The sequence below is a fragment of the Hippopotamus amphibius genome, chromosome 2, assembly GCF_030028045.1.
Source record: "Hippopotamus amphibius kiboko isolate mHipAmp2 chromosome 2, mHipAmp2.hap2, whole genome shotgun sequence".
Taxonomy (NCBI): domain Eukaryota; kingdom Metazoa; phylum Chordata; class Mammalia; order Artiodactyla; family Hippopotamidae; genus Hippopotamus; species Hippopotamus amphibius.
In genome coordinates this window covers 115,326,458-115,345,728 of record NC_080187.1, presented here as the reverse complement: position 1 = coordinate 115,345,728, position 19,271 = coordinate 115,326,458, and the positions used below count along the sequence as shown (strand labels likewise).

At 45.1% G+C, this 19,271-nt stretch overlaps 1 protein-coding gene across 1 annotated transcript; it reads left to right on the top strand.

Moving 5' to 3' along the window:
• The first annotated feature begins 853 nt into the window (after positions 1 to 853).
• LOC130845676 (ras-related GTP-binding protein B-like) lies at positions 854 to 2,482 on the top strand. The gene has a single exon (XM_057723232.1). It carries the CDS (start codon positions 1,046 to 1,048, stop codon positions 2,054 to 2,056), a length of 1,011 nt encoding a protein of 336 aa, XP_057579215.1. The 5' UTR covers positions 854 to 1,045; the 3' UTR covers positions 2,057 to 2,482.
• The last annotated feature ends 16,789 nt before the right edge of the window (positions 2,483 to 19,271 follow it).

Genomic DNA, 19,271 nt, shown 5'->3' with positions numbered 1-19,271 from the left:
AAAATATAAAAGCCTAAGAGGCCCCCACTGAGAAATACAAATGCATAGCTCTGGTAAATATTCCTCCGAAAGCCCACACATCTTGAATACACACACAAACTCATTATACACACAACTCTCCACAAGTCCCAAATATAAACACAATTACCCAGTAACTACAAATATGCAAAAACATCACCCCATATACCCTTTGTTCCAAATACACATACCATAACACACTACCTGCAGATACATAACCCCGCATTCCCAAAGGCTCACACAGAATTCACTCTTCCATCTTGCAGAATTCAGAATCATACAAACACAACACACCTACATATACAACATCCACCAATCCCCAAAGTCACAGACTTGCCCTCTACACTGCAAAATATACATAGACAGCTCCTGAAAACCCCCATACACAGAAAACCACATAACCATAGAACATGCCCTGAATTCACAAACGATCATCCTACATTCCCCAAATATATGAAACAGACTGTACACCCAAACTAATATACATCAGCATTTTCCTTAGCGTTGCCCTTATGCATATGCAGATAATCCTTCCAAATCCACCATAAGGCACACACAAATCCCCAAATTCATGGGTGAAAAAAACACACATAAGGGTTTACGGCAGGTGCCCACGTGATCCTGGCCTGCAGTAGGGTGGCTGCGGTGAGGTACCTGCGCTCCGGAAGGGCGGGCGGTTAGGTCGTTGCTGCAGCAGCCTCTGGCGGACTCTCCAGAACGCCCAGGCTCGGGAACAAGGAGCCGACTGAGGCATTCATCGCTTAGTCCCTACGGCACGGGCCTGCTCTTTCTGCCACCTCAGCCTTCCGCGTCCCCACCTCTTTTTGGGTGAAGTCCCCTTTGGGTTTCGAGACCTTGGGGCCTGAGACCCAAACTCGAGACGAACCCCCCGACCCACCCATCCCTTTTTCCTTCTCATCCTCCATCTCTTCCTTTTCATCACCGAATCAGCCTTTGAGCTGGCCAGCTCAGCGGTGCCTTGAGGCCAAGTTCGAGGCGGTAAAGGTGGGTGCTACCAAATACAGCCATGAAGAAAAAGGTGCTGTTGATGGGTAAAAGTGGGTCCGGTAAGACCAGCATGAGGTCTATTATCTTTGCAAATTATATTGCAAGAGACACACGTCGCCTTGGTGCAACAATACTAGACCGTTTACATAGTCTTCAAATTAATAGCAGTTTGAGCACCTACTCTCTCGTAGACTCTGTTGGAAATACAAAGACATTTGATGTAGAACATTCTCATGTTCGATTTCTGGGAAACCTGGTATTGAACCTGTGGGACTGTGGTGGACAGGACACCTTCATGGAAAATTATTTCACTAGCCAACGAGAGAACATCTTCCGAAATGTGGAGGTTCTGATTTATGTCTTTGATGTGGAAAGCCGAGAACTGGAAAAGGACATGCACTATTACCAATCATGCCTGGAAGCCATTCTGCAGAATTCTCCAGATGCCAAAATCTTTTGCTTGGTGCACAAAATGGATCTGGTACAGGAGGATCAGCGAGACCTGATTTTTAAAGAGCGAGAAGAAGATCTGAGGCGTTTGTCTCGCCCATTGGAATGCTCTTGCTTCCGAACATCTATCTGGGATGAAACTCTCTATAAGGCTTGGTCCAGCATTGTTTATCAGCTGATTCCCAATGTTCAGCAGCTGGAAATGAACCTAAGGAATTTTGCTGAAATTATCGAGGCTGATGAAGTGCTTCTATTTGAGAGAGCCACTTTTCTGGTGATTTCTCACTATCAGTGTAAAGAACAGCATGATGCCCACAGATTTGAGAAAATCAGCAACATTATTAAACAATTTAAGCTGAGTTGCAGCAAGCTGGCTGCCTCTTTCCAGAGCATGGAAGTCAGGAACTCTAACTTTGCCGCTTTCATTGATATCTTTACATCCAACACTTATGTGATGGTCGTGATGTCTGATCCATCCATTCCTTCTGCAGCTACTCTGATCAATATCCGCAATGCCAGGAAACACTTTGAAAAGCTGGAAAGAGTGGATGGACCAAAGCAGTGTCTTCTCATGCGTTAAAACATTGCCAAATGCTGTTTCAGAAAAAAAATTGGACTACTCTTTCTTAATCTTAATGTTGTATTAGTATATATAGGCTCTGAAATGTTGTGATGCTTATCACTTGTGTATTTCTTTCCTACTCCCCAGTCTTAATGTTTAACCTTGAATGCTCTTTACTCAAATAGCCAGTGAGGAGTTAGAAGATGAGTTGTCTATGAAGTTGGTGTGACATTAAAATAGGTGATATATTAGTGTTCTGATAACAATGTTCTAATAGTGTAAGTGTTATGATAACCTGGTTCCAGTCATTGTGTATGCCAAAGCCTTTCCCAACATCATCTTGTATTCCTTACCAGATAGTAACCTATACGTTTGGAATATTACTGTTTTCTCAGCATGCATTAAAAATATTCCTTAACTACAACTGTAAATAAACTTTTGCTGTTAGGGAGAAAAAAAAAAAAAAAAAAACACACATAAAAATATTCCCCAAACACCAAAGCGCGCACCCCCAACTCCTTGAGGATGCCTGCGTTACATCTCAACACCCTCCAAACACAACACTCACCCTGAAACAAGCTCACAAAAACACAGGCACGACCTCCCCTTAAACACAAATACCCAAAGACAAAACCAACCCACGCATGTGACTACGTATCCGAGTCCCACAACCAATTACATAGGTACAAACCCCACCTATGTTTGCAAATCAATCACGATTTGAGAACAGACGACAAATAGATATTTATTACCACGTTCAGCAAAGTTGCTCCCGTCATTGACAGAAGAGTACAGTTTGAACACAAGTGCGCATGGCTGTCTTTATGTGAAAAAGTTACTGGTGAAGCGACGACGCTGTTCGTTAGCTCTTCCCTCGTTCTCCAGTGACCTGAACCAGATGAGGTTTCCAATGGGAAGCGCTTGCCTCCAGCGCCGGTTCTCCTCACAAGGCGCAGACCAGAGGCGCCTGTGTAACCTCACACACACCGTCCACCCCCCACTGCAGGCCCCGCCATCCCCGCACCGGCCACGCAGCCTGCTCCCCAGCGGAGCCAATACTCCTGGTGTAAACCCCTCGGGGTCTCGGGCTCTATGGGGGCGTGAATCCCCAACGCGGGGAGTCTCCCTGCAAGGACAAGGGCACACATGACCCACAGGGTGAACAACAGCGTGGAGCAGTCACACCTGGGGGGTGAAGAGTCCCCACATCCCCTACCTCAGCTTTTATATAACTGACTCCACTGGCTGCCACGAGAGGCCCCGCCCCCAGGCGGGAAGACCGTTGGGGCCCCACCCTTTGTGCTCCAGCCTGCGCTGCTGTCTTCCCTAGCCGAGCATATCCACTCAACAGATGCCCGCCTGTTCGAGGACAGCCTTGCACATGCCCGAGAGCCCGCCTCCAGTGGCCATGCGCATGCGTGCATGCACAGGGCAGTCAGGGAACCGTCCCAGGAGGTCCCTGCAGAAGAGGAGAGAAATCAAGGGTGGGGTTGCGCTGGGGAGCTTGCTTGGCAATGTCTGCTGGCCTGCAAGCTTCATGGTGGTCTCTTGACACGTGAAATCCATGCACTTACATGCAAAGAGTTTTCCAGAGCTGCACCCTAAGCACAATATCCTCACATTGGGGTAAGTGAGTTCTTGCCCTTTGCACTGCAGTTGCCTGGTACTTGTCTGTGCCTTCCAAAAACCAGTAGGTCCTTTTTCCTAGCAAGACTGAAGTTTCCGTTAAAGAACTATCTAGCAAAGAATTTCAGACCTGGGACACACTCTGAGATACTGTCTCTTGACCTCCATTCTGAGAGGTTTTCCAAATGCGTTTACTCTACTAGAATATTTTTTCTTGGTGTGTGTAATACTTGGAGGTTTTTGAATAAATGTTGATTTCACAGGTGCTTCCTTTGTAAGCTTTTTGTTACAACTTTGAGCAAGATGTGACAATCTGGGTGGATATCAACACAGCAGGTAGTATGGGAAGAATTTTACTCTTCCTGTCTCCTTTGTTGTAATATATTGCCGAATTTCAGCTGGCAATAAAAATAATACATAGTAGCAGGACCAACTTATTGACCTGACTTTGTCATCCTTCCCAAAGAAACTTCAGTCATCAGATCCTCTTTCTGGTCAATTGCAAGATTAGTGCCTTTCTCACTCAACAGGGTGCCTCAGCACACCCCTCACATCTAACAGCACTAAGAATGCACAGATGTGAAAACTCCAAGAGACACCAACATGGTATCTCTTCGTTTCTTTAATGTTTCGTGATTGAGTGAAAGATGAACTATCTTCTGAGCCTGTGATCCATGTCCAGAGATGTTTTTTTTCTCCGTAGTCGATGCCTGCTCCCAACATCTCTGCAGGAATAATCAGAGATCACAATCCAAAGGACTTTCAGTTGCTCCCTTCCGTGACTGGTCTTCCCAAATTCCATTCGGGCTAATTTGATTATCTCTGTCTCTGGGGTATAGGATTTTGAAGTAGTACAAAAATGATCGCAGTATTGGGACTGGATAATTGCCCCACAACGCAGTTTTTGTATCAGTGGCCCTGAGAAGACTCACTCAGATACTGTGTCAGAGTTATGAGTGCGAATCTTGTAAATTATTGGTTGAATGACTGAACGAGGGAAGGAAGCAACAAGGAAGCCCGCCTTTCTTGAGTGCCTGGCTACAATATTTTGCCTCACCATCCCTCTAGTATGAAGTTATTGGTTGAAAATCATTTGTTTTCCTTCATGATCAACGCTCAAGTACTGAGCAATATTTCCAAGTTGTTTATTTTTTTCAGTCCCCAACAAGAGTTTCTTTATCTAAAGTTCACCAAGATATTGCTTGAAACACTCTCACCTCACCTTCCCATCTTTTTTTGAGTCCATTTTTCCAGATAAGGGGCAAGGAACTTCTTAAGCATCAACAGGAGTCTTTTTCACAGTGTGGAAAAGTCCTTCTAAACCTTTCTTTCCTTCTCCAACACCCCACAATCTGTAGGAATTCTACTGCTGCTACAGCAGCGAGGGACTCTTGTCTCCCAAGAGATCTGGTTGCAATCCTCTGAGGTTTTCACCCTTCATCTCCCTTGACAAGTTTCTTAACAATCCTCTCTTCTCACAACACAGAACATGAATACTCTTTCTTATCATTTTGACAGTGATAAACTGACTCTGACTCTCCGTATGAAAATAAGAACCAACCAAGCTTTTAAAAAAGGGATGCTACCATGATTCCCATGCGTATGGGACCATCCCTGATGAGCCTTGATTCGAAAGTGCAAGGGTATGTAATGCAGACAGGAAATGCACAAGCTTATAAGCAGGGCTTGCAGGCTAGGATTTAGATGGAAGTGGGTTTGTGTGAATGGGAGTTGAACATTGGTGGATAAATTCTTGGCATTATCTCAAGGTGCACATCCATTTGATGGGTAGTGGGTTTTCAACACCTAGAAAAACCAGGGCTCTAGGATGTCCCTTTAACATAAAGAACGAGAAGATATTTTCTGCCTTTTTGTTCCTTACTTCTGTCCGTACCCCTACTAAGCCTAGACATTCAATGCTGTATGATGGCTCCTCCAAATCCATTTCATCCAAAGAGCCTGCAGATTGTGTGTGTGTTTGCAATGGGATTTCATGTTGGACCCAAGATGCACACTTGAGTCTCTTCACTCCAAGTTCTCTCTCTCATAAGGATGAGTAACTTATAAGAGCTTAGTATATTATAGTTTTTGGTAGTGTTGCCAGATAAAATACAGATTTTGAGTTTAATGTAAATTTCAGAGAAACAGGGGACGAATTTGCAGTAAAACTATGTCCAAAATATTGCGTAGGACACAGTTACACTAAAAAACTCATTCATTGTTTTTGTGATATTCAAAAATCAAATTCAATTAGGCATTTGTTATTTTTCTTTGCTAAATCTGGCCACCCTATTCTTTCAAGTACTTGGAAATTTGAGAGACTGTAGAAATTCTCATTCTAGGAAACTAGTGCAGAAACAGAGGAGCCACGATACCAGTACAAAGAGAATCATTGGATTTATCCTCAGATATTTTGGACCATATATGAATTTCAACCAGAAAAAAAAAAAAAAACAAAAACAAAACCGAAGGCATTTTTAAAAATGAAAATAGATTGCATTCGTATTCAGTTGCACAACTTATCTCTGGAAAGACTTTAATGAAACACAACACTGCTTTCCTCTGGGAAAGAGAATTGGGTTGACAGGGGAAAGATGTGAGAGGATGCATCACTGCAAGTTCCATTTTGCACACTTTGAATTTGAACCAGGCAAAGGTACTACTTGTTAAAATATTAAATTTTTAAAAGGTAAAAGGTATTTAACAACAATGTAATACCATGAGAAACACAGTTAGTGAATTCTGGCCTTAGACATGTGGGCTGCATGATGGTTTTTTTGAGCGGGTTTTCCAACACAAAGGAGCATTAGTAAGGCTGGTCTTGCTGGATATTGGTTGGAGCACAAGGACTGCTTCCTTGAGAATGATGTGCATAGAGCAATCAACCATGCTGCATCTGCTGAGACAATCCTAATCTCAAACACTCAGTTCCATGTGGCCATAAATACCGAAGGGTTTATCAGACTAAAAGTTCTGAATTTTGTTCAGAGAGTCAAGTCTCTGTTGAAGTACAACAAGAGCCAGGTAGGAAGCAGAGTGGGTTGAGGGACACAAAACTAGGCTGATGGAGAAAGAAGTGAATTGAAGAGAACATCAAGTCCAACCTTGGTGCTGTGACTCTAAAAAGCAATTTATAAGTTGCCCAAAGAGGCACATACCAATTGTGTTGCCACTGTGTCATGTGGAAGGAACTTCTGGTTCTTACCTACCTGCCAGAGCCCTCATGGAATATCTCCCCACCCCACCCAGGCCCACCTGCCCTCTGCCCCTCCCCCACTGCAGAATGTTTCAATCTCACATTCTACTGTTCAGATTCAAACTTTTCCCTTAGCTGCCAGAGCCAGGAGTGGTGCAAGAGAACTTACATTGTAACTCATGACCTGCTGGAGGCTCAACTTAAATGAGCTTGAGAGTTAAAACTCCAGGGGGTTCAGTTGCATAAGGCCCCACACTTTCAGGAGTTTTTCCTACAGCAGCCTTATTAGTTTCTCAAAGTATAGATCAGAGAAAATCTCCTCCTGCTTCTGGGGGCGGGGTGGGGGGGGGGGAGAGGAGGATGTAAGCATTTTGAAGTGTGCCCTGAGCATTCTGTTCTACTTAACAAAAGCCTGCCCTCAAGAGAAACTGCTCTTTTAACCTTTCTTAGAGTATAACTGCTTTACAGGATTGTGTCAGTTTCTGCTGTACAACAAAGTGAAAGAGCCACATGTATACATGTATCCCCATATCACCTCCCTCTTGAGCCTCCCTCCCACCCTCCATATCCCACCCCTTTAAAGTCTTCACAAAGCATCAAGCTGTTCTCCTTGTGCTCTCTAGTAGCTTCCCACTAGCCATCAATTTTACATCTGGTAATGTGTGTTTGTCAATCCTACTCTCTCACTACATCCCAGCTTCGCCTCCTCCCAGTGTCCTCAAGTTCTTTCTCTACGTCTGCATCTCTATTCCTATCCTGCCAGTAGGTTTATCAGCACCATTTTTCTAGATTCTGTATATAAGAGTTAGCATATGGTATTTGTTTTTCTTTTTCTGGCTTACTTCACTCTTTAGGACAGACTCAAGATCCATCCACCTCACTACGAATAGCTCAATTTCATCCCTTTTTTTGGCTGAGTAATATTCCATTGTATATAATGTGCCACATCTTCTTTATGCATTCATCTGTCAATGGACATTTAGGTTGCTTCCATGTCCTGGCTATTGTAAATAATGCTGCAGTGAACATTGTGGTATACGTATGCTTCTGAAGTATGATGATCTCCGGGTATATGCCCAGTAGTGGGATTGTGGGGTCATATGGTAGTTCTAGTTTTAGTTTTTTTGAAGAGGAAAATTAAAAACTTGCACTCAGCTAAAAATAACTGTGTGCTCATTCTGCTTTCATACAATATGCTTGCTCCGTGTTCTGCTTTTGTAAAATATGCTTGCTGCGCTGAAAAGGAAAAACAAAAACAGGATGCCCTAGCAATCGGATGTAACCATAGGATGTTTTGCTAAATATGGAATGTTCTGCACCTGCTCTTGTAAGTTTCTGTTTGGAAACTTCCATGCTCTGTAAACCAACTCACCAATCTACAATGCTAACTGTAACCATCTGCACTGACCCCTATAAAAGTAAAGCTCACCCTGAGCTCGGGGCCCAGAACTTTGAAGCGTTAGCTCATCTGGGGCTGCTGGCTTAATATAGCTGGGTTCTCCAGCCCTCCAAGTGTGGTGCTTGGTGTCTCAATGGACCAATTTCTGCAACATTTCTGGAGGCCCCAGTGAGATTCCAACCACGCTAGCCCCTTGAGCCACCGGACCGGTAGCTGAGGCGAGTCAGAGGGAAGGAGCTACGAGATGAACGAGGAGGCACGCCACCTGACAGTATTCCAGGTTCTCTTTTGGACCAGTGCTCTGACTCTCTGTATGGCTGGGCCCCGACCAGACTCATTGGAGGGACAAACCAACTCACCAGGAATGGCCACAGGACCAGGTAAGGCCCTGGGGCACTGAACCCAGTCAGGTCCCGTCTCCGGATGGAAGAGGAGCTTGATCACCTCCTATGATCTTCAGTAAGAAGACCACCAGTTAGGGACCTTCCCAGAGGGGGGAGGCACTGTGATGAACTCTGGTCCAAATGTGCATGTGAGTGAGAACCCTGGTTCCTCCTCGTTCCAGGGCGACTGTGTGGCTCCATGGCCTTTGTGACTGAGTCTGAGTGGGCCTTAACCTGTGGTTTCGTGGTGACCTCATATGGCTCAGGGTGGTGTCTGTCTCTGGGGGACCCAGTCCCTCCCTGTGAGTCAGATCCAGGCCAGGAGTTTACACTGGCCTGCCAAAGCTAAGAGGCACCTAATTTTCCCACGGGGACACAGCCAGGCAGGCACCTGAATGGTGTCCTCTTTTTAGGGGGCACCCACCTTTGTTTTTGTGACACCAACACAGGGCAGGATAGATGGGGGCAGGGGGAGGAGTCAATTGATTCCTGATTTGATTTAAAATTGTGCATGTCCAAATGGCACTCTGCCCTAAGGACCTCCGCCAAGATTATTTTCTTAAAAATTTGAAGGCTCACTCTCCCTTTCCGTCAGCTGACTCATGGAGCCAATTTATTGAGGAATTAGGTTATCCCTAAAAGACTTGTCCCATTTGCCAGACAGATCTGTACCTCCCTCCCTCTTGGTCCCCTGGACCGGTCCGTGTAGAGCAGCACACTCTGACGTGTTCTTGGACACTTTCGGATTCTCATTTCGAGGCTGCCTTCCTCTGTCACCTTTCCTTCATAATCCTCTAATTCCCCAAGGATTTCAGGCTCTTCACTTAGGTGAGAAGTACGCACACTTGCTCCCTCTGCCTGCTCAGTGCCCTCAAGAGGGTCAATCACCCCAGACCCCCTCCAGAGCCCCACCTAAAGTTACTCCTCCAGAAACCCCCATTACAAGAGACAGCCTCCTTTCAGCCCTGTCTCCCTGAGACATGTAACGATCAGGGCCATCTTCAAGGAGGCACGTACTTGTGCTGTCTGGGAACACTGGGCTTTCCAGGAGTAGTGACATTAGCACTATCTGGGTGAAAAGGCCCTAACAAGGTCCTTCCCTTGAGTGCACCTCTCCTCCCTGGTCAAAGAGGTAGACTGCACTTGTCAACATGGGCGGAAGTTCCTCCGAGCTGACTGTTCTGGATTGTATGATGAAAAACTTTAAGAAAGGTTTTCCTGGAGGCTATGGGGTTAAGATAACCTCGAGAAAGCTCCGCACGCTGCGAGAGTTAGTATGGCCGACCTTTCGGTGAGATGGCCCATGGAGGGTACTCTGGACCTTCCTACGGTTAAAGCTGTGTACCGAGTGGAGACGGACCTCCGGGTACCCAGACCAGTTTCCATACATAGATTCCTGCTTACAAATTGCCGTTCAGCTCCCTCCTTGGGTTTGGTTCTGTGCAATAGGCAGGGACAGTGTAGGATCTCTATGGCCCAACCGGCTCCAAGGGAAAGCAAAGATAAACTGACAAAGGTTATCCACCAAGACGACCCCAAAGAAAAGCCCCCTGTGCCTCTGCCCTATATGCCAGCTGCTCCACCGGTTCCCAGTCAGCCTCCTCACCCTTTACCAGATGGCCCTCCGCCATCTGTGTCTCCATTGCCTCCAAATCCAGAGCGCCCTCCAAGCCTGCGGAGACTTCACTCAGCCAACCAACCAGCTCAACAGCCCGCAGCCCTGCAGATGCCCTTGTGAGAGGCCCGAGGCCCTCCCCAGGTCAATGAGGATAGTTCCTTCCAGCCAGGACTCCCAGTCATTTATTATCAGCCCTTCAGCACCACCGACCTTCTCAACTGAAAACACCACACCCTGTCCTATCCGGAGAAGCCACAAGCAATGACTGACCTCCTTGAGTCCATTTTTCACATCCACCAACCTACTGGGATGACTGTCACCATCTCCTCCTGACTCTCATCAACACCGAGGAATGCTGCCAGATCCTGTCAGAGGCACGGAAATGGCTCTAAGGGCAGGCACCAGCTGGTACAGTAGATCCTGCAGCCTGGTCCCTGGGGGCTGCACTGGATGGTCGAACCAACTGGGACTTCAACAGCCCGGACAAGAAGGGCTCCCTTGATAAATATTGATAAGCCCTGCCGCAGGGATGGAGAGCAGGAGCTAGAAAACCAACCCACATGTCCAAGACAACAGAAGTGCACCAGAAGCCAGATGAATCACCGATGGAATTCTATGAGAGACTGTGTGAAGCGTTCTGGGTGTATACCCCTTAGGACCCTGAAGTACGGGAAAACCAATGCATGGTTAATGCAGCATTCATGGCCTAGTCTTATGCTGACATCTGCCATAAGCTTCATAAGCTTCAGGGCTTCACTGGAATGAATGCCACCCATTTGCTGGAAGCTGCAAACAAGACATTTGTGAACCACGACCAAGAAGCCCAAAAGGTGGCTGACAAGCACATGAAGCAGAAGGTGTCCCTGATGGCCACTGCACTTGGGAACTCAGATCGAGTAAAGCAGACTGCTCCCCCGCAGAAAGGGGAAGCCAAGAGGAGACCGCCACTATGACATGACCAAAGCAGCTATTGCAAAGAGACCGGACACTGGAAGAAGGAATGTCCCCATCGCAGAGGGATATCTGAAGGGTCAAAGAAGGTCAATCAACCCAGCAGAGGAAGGTACCAGCCTGAGCTAGCCGTCCAAAACCTTATCGGCCTGGCCGGAGTAGAACTGGAGTAAGGAGGACCGGGAGCCCTGATCCTGGGCCCCCCGGAGCCTGTGGTCGCAATTAAAGTAGGGGGCCAATCAATGACATTTATGATGGACACTGGAGCTGAACGCTCTGTGGTAACCACACCTGTGGCTCCGCTCACAGGTCAAACAGCAACTATCATTGGGGCCACAGCGGACAGGACTGCCCGCTCATCCTGCAAGGCGCGCTCATGTCAGCTAGGGGGCCACCTAGTGACTCATGAATTCCTGTACTTACCAGAGTGCCCCATTCCCTTGCTGGGCAGAGACTTGCTGACAAAGCTTGGGGCACAGATCACCTTTGTCCCCAGGAAGCCCACAAGCCTCACCCTGGGGAGCCAACCAGCTCTGATAATGGCTGTGACTGTGCCCAGGGAAGATGAATGGCATCTCTATTCTTCAGAAAGAGAACAAACGAATCCAACTAGCCTGCTAGAAGAGTTCCCTGCTGTCTAGGTAGAAAAGGGGTCCCCAGGTTTAGCCAAAACCCATGCACCCATCGTGGTGGACCTGAGGCCAGGGGCCACTTCTGTCAGGCAGAGGCACTATCCAGTACTGCAAGAGGTGCGTCTGGGAATCCAGGACCACATCCAATGCCTGCGTGATGCTGGAATTCTGATCGAGTGTCAGTCTCCCTTGAACACTCTGCTTCTACCAGTGAAGAAGCCTGGAGGGAATAACTATCGCCTGTCCAGGACCCCCGCACCATCCACAATGCAGTGATCACCATCCATCCAGTGGTCCCAAACCATTACACCCTTCTGAGCCTCTTACCCACCCAAGTGAGCTGGTTCACCTGCCTCGATCTCAAGGATGCCTTCTTTTGCCTCTGGCTATCACCAGCCAGCCAGCCCTTGTTTGCCTTTGAATGGGAAGACCCACACACTGGGAGAAAGACACAGCTGACTTGGACCCGACAGCCAGAAGGCTTCAAAAACTCACCTACCTTGTTGGCTGAAGCACTGGCTGAGGATCTTGCTGCCTTCCCCTGAAAAGCTTTGAACTGCACCCTACTCCAGTACGTAGATGACATGTTGCTAGCCAGTCCCACCCAAGAGGACTGCTGGAAAGGCACCAAAGCCCTATTGGCCCTACTCTCCACAAGGGGGTACAAAGTGTCAGAGAAAAAGGCTCAGATCTGCAGACAGGAGGTCAAGTACCTTGGGTTTGTCATCTTGAGAGGGCATTGGGCGCTCAGACATGTGAGGAAGCAAACCATCTTTTCAATACCTCAGCCAAGCACCAAGAAAGAGGTCCATGACTTCCTCAGGGCTGCTGGATTCTGCTGGATCTGGATACTGGGTTTCTGTGAAACTGCCAAGCTGTTGAATGAGGCCATGGCAAGGTCTGGTAAGGACCCCCTAGACTGGGAGCCTAAACAAGAAAAAGCCTTCAAGGAGAAAAAGAGACTCTTAACCAGTGTTCCAGCATTAGGGCTGCCAGATGTGACACGGGACTTTAACCTCTTCATGCATGAGAAAAATCATACTGCACTGGGGGTCCTCACACAAACAGTTGGGTCATGGCAGTGCCTGGTCACATAGCTGTCCAAAAGACTGGATCCTGTGACTGCGGGATGACCGCCGTGCCTCTGGGCAGTAGCTGCTACAGTGGTCCTGGTCAGAGAAGCAGACAAGCTTACACTGGGGCAGAATGTAAATGTAAAAGTCCCCCATGCTGTTACCACGCTGATGAACAGCCAGGGACATAAATGGCTGACCGATGCCAGAATGACTCACTATCAAGGACTGCTCTGCAAAAACCCACGGGTCCGCCTCGAGACTGTGCGGACGCTGAATCCTGCCACCTTCTTACCTACAGAGGCAGGATCACAACTGTGCAGAAGTCCTAGGTGAAATCTACTCGAGCAGGCCAGACCTGATGGAAACTCCCCTCCAGAGCCCAGAACTGGAATTGTTCAGTGACGGAAGCAGTTTTGTCCGGGAAGGACAATGCAAAGCAGGCTATGCAATAGCAACAACAGATGAGATGATAAAGGCTGAAGCCTTGCCACAGGGGTGGTCGGCACAAAGGCTGAGCTGTGGGCACTCATCCAGATGCTGAGGCACACCGAAGGGAAGCGAGTCAGCATCTACACAGACTCAACTTATGCCTTTGCTACTTTGCATGTTCATGGAGTCATCTCTAAAGAAAAGGGACTGATTCAGTGTCGGGCGCTGAGCTTCTGCACACTGCCTGCCTGGCCGAGGCACCAGCTCAGCTGTGTCACACAAGGAACTCTGGCCTGAAGCACCCGCTGAGAGGCGTCTGCCCGGGGCACCCTATGAGCGAGTGAAACCAGACAAAGCACAAAGGAAAAAAAAAAAGGAGAGAGAAAAGATGGCGGCGAAGTAGAGAGACGTGGAGTGCATCCCTCTCCACAGATGCATTGGGAATGCACGGAAGGACACAGTAATTCCCACAGAGAACCAGCTGAACACCAGCAGACGGCCTCGGACACCAGAAAGGACTGCAGGGAGCCCGACATAGCCGGTAGGGAGGCATCTACAATGGCTCAAAGAGGGTGAAGCAGCGGAGCTGTGGCAGACGGGAGGGAGTGAGAAAAATACGGAGGGTCCGCAGCGCAGCTCAGCATTCCCGGACCGAGAGGTCGATCCGCAGCTGAACGGAGGGTCCAGGAGCGGGAGCGTGGGAACCGGAGAGCTGGTTCAGGGTGAGAAACATTGTTGCCGGTAGGGTGACGGACCGAGAGGACAGGAGGGAGGAGGTCCGTGGAGAGGAGTGCCCGTCCCTGAGAGCTGCCTGGCCATGATGGCGGCTGGAGGCTGCAGGCTCAGGGGCCGGGGGGAGGAGCCGCGCATGCGTAGCCTCTCTCTCTCTTTTGGCGCCTCTGCAACAGGCAGTGGAGAGATGCCTGTAGGCCACCTAAGGCGCTCAGGGATAACAAGCACCCTCAGGCACTCAGGCGGGGCTAGATTAAAACCCCTTGCAACGCCACCAGCAGGGAGTCGGCCGAGGGAAAAAACAACAACAACAGCAACAACAACAAAAAAAACCCTAGAGAGGCCCAACTCTAAGACTTTCTGTTTACGCCTGAGACACCGGCTTCCCTCTGCATCAGGCACCTCCAAGCCCGACTGAAACAACAGTGAGCCACTGCTCACTCACTCCCAGGAGAAGGAGCCACTATTGTACCCTCTCCCTCCCCACACACCTACGCTTACAGATGAACAATAAAGGACCCTCTGCTGGTCACAAAATAATGCAAAAAAACCCAAGGCAAGGAGAAGGACACTTACAGCTGAGACGCTAAAGAAACAGAAATAGTAGTATCAATACCTATTGAACTGGTCCATTCTGGGATCAGTTCTGGATTTTTTTTTTCTTTTTCTCTCTCTCTCTCTCTTTTTTTTTTTTCTTTATTAAATATGATCTTAGCCCTAAGGGATCTACAAGTTTTATAACAAAATTTTTTAATGATTTTTTTTGGCTTTTTTTTTTTTTTTTGCCTTTTTTATATACTTCTATCTCTAGCTAAGTTTTTGGTAGTACGGACAATATATCTCTCATACTTTCCTTTCATCCCTATATTTTATACATTTCTATTCCTTTCTCTTTATTTGCATATTTCCAACCACATTACGCTCTTCTGTTCCCCTTTCTTCCAGCCTTTTTAACTTTATTTTATCTTAACATACTTATAAGCAACACTATCGGTCTGCTCAGACTACTTGCTCTATTCTCCAGATGACGCACTGCCTTGGTATTTAATATTAGGCTTTTGTCTTTATCTTAGTTCTTAGTACAGTTGTCTAATTACATTCTGAGAATCTCCATTCTCTCTGGTGGTACTCTGGCTCTTTTCTATATTTGATCCTAGCTTACAAAATCTCCCTGGATTAATGTTTGTATGTGTAAGGTGTTATTTGTTTGTTTGTTTGCTTTTGCTTTTGTCTCTGATTTGTTCTGATTCAGTTGTCAATTTCTGTTGTGTTTCTCTTTGAATATCTGATAGCACACTGGGGTTCTGTCAGGTCTTTCTAGAGCCTTATGTCCTAACGGATTCAGTAATTGTGTGTCTTATACATGTATGTGTTTCCTAGACTCAGTATTTGTTTAACCCAATGTGCGGACATTAGTCTGAGGCTTGGACAGTCTTCTATAAACACCTCTATCGCAAGGACAAGCAACCCCCAAAGTTTGGACAACCATGAGGAAACAAAGAAACACCATGCAGGCAAAGGAGCAGGAAAAAAACCCACAAGACCAAATAAATGAGGAGGAAATAGGAAAAATGCCCAAAAAAGAATTTAGAGTAATGATAGTAAAAATGATACAAAATCTCAATAACAAAATAAAGTACAAGAAACAGTTCACAAGAACTCAGAAAAAAAAACAGCAATGGATAAGAAAATAACTGAAATTAAAAATACTCTAGATGCTATAACCAGCAGAATGACTGAGGCAGAAGAACGAATAAGTGAGTTGGAAGATAGAATGGGGGAAATAACTGCCACAGAGCAGGATAAAGAAAAAAGAATAAAAAGAATGGAAGACAGTCTCAGACACCTCAGTGATAACATTAAGCGTACCAACATTCGAATTATAGGCATCCCAGAAGAAGAAGAAAACAAGAAAGGGTCTGAGAAAATATTTGAAGAGGTTCTAGTGGAAAACTTCCCCAACATGGGAAAGGAAATAATGAACCAAGTCCAAGAAGCACAGAGAGTCCCATTCAGAATAAACCCAAGGAGAAATACACCAAGGCACATATTAATCAAACTAACGACAATTAAACACAAAGAAAAAATATTAAAAGCAGCAAGAGAAAAGCAACAAACAACATACAAGGGAAAACCCATCAGGATAACAGCTGATATTTCTGCAGAAACTCTGCAGGCCAGAAGGGAATGGCAGGATATACTGAAAGTCCTGAAAGAGAAAAACCTAAAGCCAAGAAGACTCTACCCAGCAAGAATCTCATTCAGATTTGAGGGAGAAATCAAGAGCTTTCCAGACAAACAAAAGTTAAGAGAATTCAGCACCACCAAACCAGCCTTACAACAAGTGCTAAAGGAAAGTCTCTAAGTAGGAAACACAAGAAAAGGAAAACACCTGCAAATACAAACCCAAAACAATTAAGAAAATGGTCATTGGAACACACATGTCAATAATCACTTTAAATGTAAATGGATTAAATGCTCCAACCAAAAGACACAGACTGGCTGAATGGATACAAAAACAAGACCCTTCTATATGCTGCCTACAAGAAACCCACTTCAGACCAAGCAACACATATAGACTGAAAGTGAAGGGATGGAAAAAGATATTCCATGCAAATGGAAGTCAAAAGAAAGCTGGAGTAGCAATACTCATATCAGACAAATTAGACTTTAAAGTAAAGACTATTACAAGAGACCAGGAAGGGCACTACATAATGATCAAGGGATCCATTCAAAAAGAACACATCACAATGGTAAATATCTATGCTCCCAATAAAGGAGCACCTCAATACATAAAGCAAATGCTAACATCTATAAAAGGGGACATCAACAGTAACACAATAATAGTGGGAGACTTGAACACCCCACTTACATCAATGGACAGATCATCCAAACAGAAAATCAATAAAGACACACAAGCTTTAAATGACACATTAGACCATCTTGACTTCATTGATATTTATAGGACATTCCATCCAAAAACGACAGACTACACATTCTTCTCAAGTGCACACAAAACATTTTCCAGGATAGATCACATCTTGGGTCACAAATCAAACCTCAGCAAACTCAAGAAAATTGAAATCATATCATGCATCTTCTCAGACCACAACGCCATGAGACTAGATATCAATTACAGGAAAAAAACTGCAAAAAAGACAAACACATGGAGGCTAAACAATTCACTCTTAAACAACCAAGGAATCACTAAAGAAATCAAAGAGGAAATCAAAAAATATCTAGAAACAAATGACAATGAAACACAACAACCCAAAACCTATGGGATGCAGCAAAAGCAGTTCTAAGAGGGAAGTTTATAGCAATACAGTCCTACCTTAAGAAACAAGAAAATTATCGAATGAACAACCTAACCTTACACCTAAAACAACTAGAGAAAGAAGAACAGAGAAACTCCAAAGTGAGCAGAAGGAAAGAAATCATAAAGATCAGAGCAGAAATAAATGAAAAAGAAAGGAAAGAAACCATAAGAAAAATAAATAAAACTAAAAGCTGGTTCTTTGAGAAGATTAACAAAATTGATAAACCATTAGCCAGACTCATCAAGAAAAAAAGGGGAGAAGGTGCAAATCAACAGAATTAGAAATGAAAAAGGAGAAGTAACAATGGACACCTCAGAAATACAAAAGACCATGAGAGACTACTACAAGCAACTATATGCCAATCAATTGAATAACCTGGAAGAAATGGATAAATTCTTAGAAAAATACAGTCTTCCAAGACTGAACCAGGAAGAAATACAAACCATGAACAGACCAATCACAAGTACGGAAATTGAGGCAGTGATTAAAAATCTCCCAACACACAAAAGCCCAGGACCAGATGGGTTCACAGGTGAATTCTATCAAATATTTCGTGAAGAGTTAACACCTATCCTTCTCAAACTCTTCCAAAATATTGCAGAAGGCGGAACACTCCCAAACTCATTCTACGAGGCTACCATCACCCTGATACCAAAACCAGGCAAAGATGTCACAAAAAAACGAAAACTACAGACCAATATCCCTGATGAATATAGATGCAAAAATCCTCAACAAAATACTCGCTAACAGACTCCAACAGCACATTAAAAAAATCATACACTATGATCAAGTGGGGTTTATCCCTGGGATGCAAGGATTCTTCAATATACGCAAATCAATCAATGTGATACATCATATCAACAAATTGAAGGATAAAAACCATATGAACATTTCAGTAGATGCAGAAAAAGCTTTTGACAAAGTTCAACATCCATTTATGATAAAAGCTCTCCAGAAAATGGGCATAGTAGGAAATTATCTCAACATAATAAAAGCCATATATGAAAAACCAAAAGCCAACATCGTTCTCAATGGGGAAAAACTGAAAGAATTCCCTCCAAGAACAGGAACAAGACAAGGGTGTCCATTCTCACCATTATTATTCAACATAGTTTTGGAAGTTTTAGCCACAGCAATCAGAGAAGAAAAAGAAATAAAAGGAATCCAAATTGGAAAAGAAGTAAAATTGTCACTCTTTGCAGATGACATGATATTATATATAGAAAACCCTAAAGACTCTAGTAGAAAACTGCTAGCACTAATTGATGTGTTTAGTAAAGTAGCAGGATACAAAATTAATGCACAGAAATCTCTTGCATTCCTATACACTAACAACGAAAGAGCAGAAAGAGAAATTAAGGAAACTCTCCCATTCACCATTGCAACCAAAAGAATAAAATACCTAGGAATAAACCTGCCTAAGGAGGCAAAAGATCTGTATGCAGAAAACTTTAAGACATTGATGAAAGAAATCAAAGACGACGCAAACAGATGGAGGGACATACCATCTTCCTGGATTGGAAGAATCAACATCGTGAAAATGTCTGTACTACCCAAAGCAATTTACAGATTCAATGCAATCCCGATCAAATTACCAATGGCATTTTTCACAGAACTAGAACAAGAAATGTTACAATTTGTGTGGAAACGCAAAAGACCCCGAATAGCCAAAGCAATCTTGAGAAGGAAAAATGGAGTTGGTGGAATCAGGCTTCCTGACTTCAAACTATACTACAAGGCCATAGTGATCAAGACAGTATGGTACTGGCACAAAAATAGAAAGGAAGATCAATGGAATAGAATAGAGAACTCAGAAGTAAGCCCAAACACATATGGGCAGCTTATCTTTGACAAAGGAGGCACGAGTATAC